The sequence below is a fragment of the Dama dama genome, chromosome 1 (genome assembly GCF_033118175.1).
Source record: "Dama dama isolate Ldn47 chromosome 1, ASM3311817v1, whole genome shotgun sequence".
Classification (NCBI taxonomy): domain Eukaryota; kingdom Metazoa; phylum Chordata; class Mammalia; order Artiodactyla; family Cervidae; genus Dama; species Dama dama.
Window position 1 is genome coordinate 76,080,817 of NC_083681.1, and position 7,518 is coordinate 76,088,334.

Genomic DNA, 7,518 nt, shown 5'->3' on the forward strand with positions numbered 1-7,518 from the left:
TGAATGTGAAGGGAATGCGACCAGGAAGGCCGTGGTATTTCACAAAGTGCTCTCACACTGGCCTGGCCTTTGCCTGAAACAAGCACTGTGCTAGACCTGGGATTCGGTATGGAAAGATGTGGTCTTGGTCCTTGGTGACCTTTGTTCTTTCAGTATTTTCTGAACTTCTTTGGTGTACCAGATACTATGCTAAGAAGGCTAGGATGATCTATATGCACTGTTCCTCCATCCTATGTAGGTTCACTGAGTGGAATTTTGTGCAGGTGCTTCAGTTAGCACTGGAGATGAAGTGGTAGCAAGACATAATCTCTGCTCTAGAAAGTCCACAGTTTGGTGGGCCAGATGGTCACATAGCACAATTACAATTCAATGTGTATATGGATTGCAGAGATGGATTTCCTATTTCTGAGAAGACTCTAAGGTTGTAGAGTCTGAATGGTAGCATTTCATATATGCAAGGGACTATTATATAATTCAGCTGCTGAAGGAGGAAGTCTTTTGTGTTATTTCAGATAACAGACCCAAATTACTGCCTCCTGGTGGCTCAGTTCAGTCGATCAGTGGTGTCTGACTCTTTGCGACCCCATGAACCGCAGCATGCCAGGCCTCCCTGTCCATCACCAGCTCCCGGAGTCCACCCAAACCCATGTCCATCGAGTTGATGATGCCATCCAACCATCTCATCCTCTGTCGTCCCCTTCTCCTCCTGCCCTCAATCTTTCCTAGCATCAGGGTCTTTTCCAATGAGTCAGCTCTTCGCATCAGGTGGCCAAAGTATTGGAGTTTCAGCTTCAACATCAGTCCTTCCAATGAACACCCAGGACTGATGTCCTTTATGATGGACTGGTTGGATCTCTTTGCAGTCCAAGGGACCCTCAAGAGTCTTCTCCAACACCACATTTCCAAAGCGTCAATTCTTCGGTGCTCAGCTTTCTTTATAGTCCAACTCTCACATCCATACATGACCACTGGAAAAACCATAGCCTTGACTAGACGGACCTTTGTTGGCAAAGTAATGTCTCTGCTTTTGAACATGCTGTCTAGGTTGGTCATAACTTTCCTTCCAAGGAGTAAGTGTCTTTTAATTTCATTGCTGCAGTCACCATCTGCAATGATTTTGGAGCCGCCAAAAATAAAGTCAACCACTGTTTCCTGGTGGCTACGTCATGGCTAAAACACACAATGTGAAAGAGTTTATTTTCCTGGGACTTTCTCCCAATCAGCTGGTGCAGAAAGTCTGCTTTGTGATATTTCTGCTCCTGTATGTAGCCATTGTGCTGGGGAATTTCCTCATTGTCCTCACTGTCATGAGCAGCAGAAGCCTTGGCTCCCCCATGTACTTCTTCCTGAGCTACCTCTCCTTTGCGGAGATCTGCTACGCCTCGACGACAGCCCCCAGACTCATCTCAGATCTGCTGGCTGAAAGGAAAGCCATATCTCTGTGGGGCTGCATGTTGCAGGTTTTCTTTATTCACTTGTTTGGTGGCACTGAGACTTTCCTGCTCACTGTGATGGCCTATGACCGCTACGTGGCCATCTGCAAGCCCCTCAGCTACACCACCATCATGAACTGGCAGGCGTGTGCCTTCCTGGTGGGAGCAGCATGGGTGGGAGGCTTCGTGCATTCCTTGGCCCAAATCCTTCTCATCTTCCGCTTGCCCTTCTGTGGCCCCAATGTGATCGACCACTATTTCTGTGACGTGCTTCCCCTGCTCAAACTTGCCTGCTCTGACACCATCCTCGTTGGTCTTCTGATCGTTGCCAACGGGGGGACCCTGTCTGTGATCAGCTTCGTGGTCCTCTTAGCCTCCTATGTGGTCATCTTGCTCCATCTGAGGACTCGGAGCTCCGAGGGGCGGTGCAAGGCCCTGTCCACCTGTGGGTCCCACATCACCGTGGTCACCTTGTTCTTTGGGCCCTGCGTCTTCATCTATCTGAGACCTTCTACCACCCTGTCTGTGGACAAGACGGTGGCCGTGTTCTACACGGTGATCACCCCACTGCTCAACCCTGTCATCTACTCCCTGAGAAATGCTGAAGTGAAGAAGGCCATGAAGAGGCTGTGGGTCAGAGCAGTGAAACCAAAAGAGAGGTAGAGGCTGAGCCTTGGTCTTGATCCTTGTTGGTGATGCTCTGTCCAAACTGAAGGGGCAGAATGAGATGAAGGACAGCTCCCAGGACTTGCTAATTTTAGAGTTACTCTTCATCAACTTCACTGTAATCACTTACCATATATTTTCTCTTACTGTTACTTATTTGGCCACTTTTCTGTTAGATGTTTAAATTGTTTCTGAAATTTTATAATATAAATAACAATGTTCTAAGTTTCCTGAACAGAAATCTTTAATGACACTGATTTTTAAACAGTTATTTGCTATAGAAACCTTGCTTTGTTAAAAAGTGTAATAACTTTTGATGCGTGGTGCTAAATAAGTTCTTAATGTTTGTAACTCAACACTCATTAAATTTTTTCTTGATGAGAAATAGGATTTTATATAGTCTCAACTCATCTCCCCACAAGAGATTTATTAATTGAAAAAGGATAAATATGACTTTACAATCAAGAATCCTGGAAGACACTCTTTTTAGTAATTAGACACATTTATGATATTTAGACTGAGAGGCACACAGCATAATTGCTATAATATTCCTATCAAAAATATATAATGTCACTTTAATCATAAAATATCAGTTAAGCCTGCACTGAAGAATAGTTTGCAAGGAAAGAGATCAAGATGGTAGGGTAGGAGGATCCTGACTCACCTCCCTTCATGAATACATGAAAACTACAACCACATATATAGTGACTCTCACTGCAGTCAATCTGGGTACTAGCAGAATGCTCCTACAACCAAAGCTGTGAACAAAGATCCACATGGAGTCTGCTAGTCCGGGAGGAGGAGCAGACCCATACTTCCAAGGGGGCACAGGAGAGAAGCGAGTGTTACAGGGTCAGGAATCCTCCCTGGGGAGTGAGAATTTAGACCCACACCTTGGGTACCCCAGCCCTTTGGTTCTGATCCTGGTTTAGACAAGCCTCTTATGGAAAACCGGTGAGGATTACCGGAGGACTGTGAGAGACTCTGCTCTTGAAAACACCACACACACATACTTGCTTACTTCCGGTCACAGCACAAAGGCAGCGGATTAAAAGCTGCCTGTTGCTCCCGCCGGCTCACCAGGACCACCGCGTGTCCCCAGGTCCGCACTGGGCTCCTGTTCCAGCCCCTCTTGCTCTGCTGCTCCTCCCCACTAAGGCAGGGGCTGCCGTTGCCAGTGCAGGGGTGCACACTTTGAGGGAACGAAGTCGGCTTGGACCCTGGTCCCACTTCTGACGGGGGCGGAGGCAGCCATTGTCAGTACACGCTTTGGTGCACGTACTCGAGAGGGAGCGAGACCAGGTCCCGAGTGGAGATAAGCCCCCGCCAGAGCGTCCGCCATTGTGCTCACTCTGAAGGGAGAGAGGGAAGCTACAGGAGAGAGACCTCCACCCCTGCGGCGTGCATCCCCTGGGCACACTTGGGAGGGCGTGGAACGAGCCCAGTGGTGTGGCACCCACTGCCCAGACCCCCGCCCATCCTGTAACCAAGCTCCACACGTGTGTGCGTGCTAAGTCAACCAGCTGTGTCCATCTTTTTGTGATCCCATGGACTGTATGTAGCCCACTGGCTTCTCTGTCCGTGGCATTCTCCAAGCAAGAATACTAGAGTGGGTTGCCATGCCCTTCTCCAGGGGATCTTCCTGACCCAGGGATCGAAACTGTGTCTCTCATCTGTTGCATTGGCAGGCGGCATCTTTACCACCAGCACCACCTGGGAAGTGCAGCTGCAAGACCTCACACCCCAGCCAGCTCCCAAACCAGGGCGGAGACTGCCATCAAACCTGGGAGAAGCCCGCTGCTCTCAGGGCTCCTGGTTCATCTCCTTGGGCCAGAGTCCACCTCCAACAGGGCGGTGACGGCCACTGCACACAGGGGGAGCTCCCCCCAAGCCACGGGGCACACGCAGACTGCACAGGGCTGCCTCCTCAGAAGGACATGCCTCCAAGGCCGGCATGGGTGACAGCTTCACAATTTCATAGAGAAAGTTAGACAAAATGAGAAGACAAAGGGATAGGTTTCAAATGAAAGAACAAGAAAATAATCCATGAAAAAACCTGAGTGAAACAGAGAGATAATTTACCTGATAAAGAGTTTGAATCAGTCGTAACTGAACTTGGGAAAAGAACAGGTGAACACAGTGAGAATTTTAACAAAGATTAAGGAAGTATAAAAAAGGAACCAGTCAGAGCTGAAGAATACAATAAATGAAATGAAAACTACACTAAAGGGAATTAACAGCAGATTAGATGATTCAGAAGAATGTATAAACGATCTGGTAGATAGAATAATAGAAAACACTCAACCAGAACAGCAAAAAGAAAGACAAATTTAGAAAAACGAGAATAATTTTCGGAACTCTGTGACAACATCAAGCATCCCAACGTTCGCATTTTAGGAGTCCCAGCAGGATAAAAGAGAGAAAAATATATTCAATACTTTGAATTCCCAGAGCACTTAGCTAGAATCTTTTCAAGCCTTTGCTACCTAAATTTCAGCGTGTATTTTTCTTACCCCTCCAGCCCCGACTCTGCCCCTAGACTTTAACTCTTGGGTATATGGCATGAATCTGACTCATTTTTATACCTTGCTCTTAATGATATATAGTAAAACTTAATAAATATATGGTCTATTAAATTTCCGGAAGTCAGTAGTGCTTCAGATTGTAAGTGAACAGTGGTTGTTACATCTGTATTTTCACCTCAACCATCTAATCAATAAACCGATATCATACTGCTTGAGACAAATCAATAATCACTGCTTAATTTTTTCTGAGAATAACGTACATTGGCTGGAGAATCCAAAGGACAGAGGATCCTGGCGGGCTACAGTCCACAGGGTCGCAGAGTCAGACATGACTGAAGTCACTCAGCACACACACACGTTATGTATGTGTATGAAAAGAGCATGTGTTAAGTATATATTTTACTATTACCCAAGATATTTCATATATTTTATCTCCATTTCATCCTGAAATGCTCTGGTGATGTAGGTGTGAGTCTCCTGCTTTACGGATAAAGAGGCTGAGGCTTTGGGAGATCAGTGCCTTGATCCAGGTCATAGAATTAGGTCCCTGAAAGGCTGAACTCAAATGCAGGCCTGTCTGATTTCTGAGTTCTTGCTCTCTCTGTGTTTTCCTCTGCTGCTTTTTAAAGATCACAGAACACAAACACATCTGAGTCTCTGAATTTCAAAACTGAGGTTTCATAATCTCTGTTATTGTCAGGTGTTTTTTTCTATGGAATCACTTCAACGTAAATGAAAAGTGTTTCTTCAAAATACAGCCTGAACTGCCTTATGATGTTCACATGTGTTCCTGGGTCCACAGAAACCAGGGCTTGAGACGCCAGATCTGGAAACAGTGAGTTAAAAAACCAGGGAAGCATGGTGCTCCTCTCAGCTCAGCCTCTAGTTCTCATGAAAGTAAAAGCTGATCACTGAGTTGCAAGAGTTAGCTAATATATAGGATCAAAACGCCTTATGTTGGCCAAGAAGAATTCTTCAAATGCTGAAAAAGGCAGCATTCTTGAGACTGACGTACATTTCAGAAAATGGGAAATATAAGTCAAAGACTAATATGAGTTGAGTATCCCCTAATCAGTTTCCTAAAATTAGATCTGAAGGGCACTGCCCCAGGTGGGACAACCCTCACTTTGCAGTTGAGGAAACTGCAGGTCAAGGACTCTTCCAAAGCCCCGGTTGTTTTTTCTGAACCAGCTGTTTGTGAACCATGAGTTAGAACCCAGAGTTCTTCAAGCACCTCAGGGATTGGTGAAGAAGCAGAGCAGGAGAGGACAAGACGCAGTCAAACAGGTACTTGTAGGACTTCAATTAAGGCAGCAGATTATCTTATTTCTTTTTGAAAAATAAGCTTTACATGTAAGATTTATGTTCATAAAAGATAGTCAGATCCTTTAAGAAACTTTAAAAAACATTGTAAAATATTCTGTCTACATGTCTTTCTTGATTTGTTCATAGTCAGGTTCTGCAGCTTGGTTATGGAGTGACAGGCTTTAGGAAACGACCTCCATTCTGAGCAGGGGGAGCAGAGCCACGCCTTCTTTTTTGATCTGAGAGAACAGCATTGAAACATGTGTATTATCAATTGTGAAACAGATCGCCAGTCCAGGTTTGATGCATGAGACAAGTGCTCAGGGCTGGGGCACAACGATGACCCAGAGGGATGGGATGGGGAGGGAAGTGGGAGGGGAGTTCAGGATAGGGAACACGTGTAAATCCATGGCTGATTCATATCAATGTATGGCAAAAACTCCTACAATATTGTAAAGTAATTAGCCTCCAACTAATATAAGTAAAAAAAAAAAAGAGAGAGAAAAAAAACCTAGATCATTTGTTCTAAGGATTTTTGAAACACTTTATTTTATACTAGAGTATAGCTGACTTAACACTGGTGTGATAGTTTCAGGTGGACACCGAAGGGAGGCAGCCATACATACACAAGTGTCCATTCTCCCCCAGACTCCCCTCCCATCCAGGCTGCCCCATGACACTGAGCGTCTCTGTGCTCTGCAGTAAGTCCTTGTTCCTTCTAAAGTCCCAGTTCAGAGAATCAGGGCAAGAACTTCCTTAGTGAGCGTGAAGGCATGCCTCAGAAAAGATAGTGTGCCCGATCAGGGCAGACTCTACCGAACATGCAGTGTTGACTCAGCCTGCTCTGAAATTGCCTCACCTCTTAGGATGATGCCACTATTGCGTCTTTCTATTATGACTGCAGACTGTGCCACGGGATTTATAGCGTTCAGTCGTCTTCATAATCCTTTATTTATTTATTTATTTTCATTTTGTGAACTGTATAGAACTAGACCAACTTGCCCATTAGGTATCCTAAGTTTTATGATTCTTTGTAATTGAAATTTAATAAAAAATGTTTGAAATACATAGAAGTAAAAGAGAACCTTGGAAATAAAGCCTATGGCAGTGCCTTGTAAACTAATCTCCTACTTGATTCTAACGTGCAACCTGTGAGATCTAATAATACTTGATATTTATTAAGCACCTACTGAATGACAAAAACTGGGCTAAATACTTGTACAGTGTTTTGCTTGTCCATCCTACGTGACATGTGTTATTTTCTCCACCTGAAATATGAAAAAACTGAGTTTCTGAAGGATCAAGTAACCCACCCAATGTCGTTTAGCTAGAGAATGGAAGAACTGAAAATCAGTTGCACAGAATATGTTTCCAGTGCCAAGGTTTTCTTGATAATGCTGCCTCCCAGAGCAGTTTTAATTTGATGGCCAAAATACCAACTCTGCAATTTCAAGCATCTTACATCAGAATGTCCTTGTTGAGGTTATTTTTTTATTTTCTTTTTGAGTGTTATGAAAGACCAGATAGAAACAAAAGTATGCTATACACCCATCATAAAACTAGGTAAAAACAAATTATGGTAGCTTTTT

General features: G+C 44.5%; 1 protein-coding gene across 1 annotated transcript; it reads left to right on the top strand.

Annotated features, from left to right (window-relative positions):
• Positions 1–1,166: 1,166 nt before the first annotated feature.
• On the top strand, positions 1,167–2,096 carry LOC133055135 (olfactory receptor 4X2-like). The gene has a single exon (XM_061140591.1). It carries the CDS (start codon positions 1,167–1,169, stop codon positions 2,094–2,096), a length of 930 nt encoding a protein of 309 aa, XP_060996574.1.
• Positions 2,097–7,518: the final 5,422 nt, after the last annotated feature.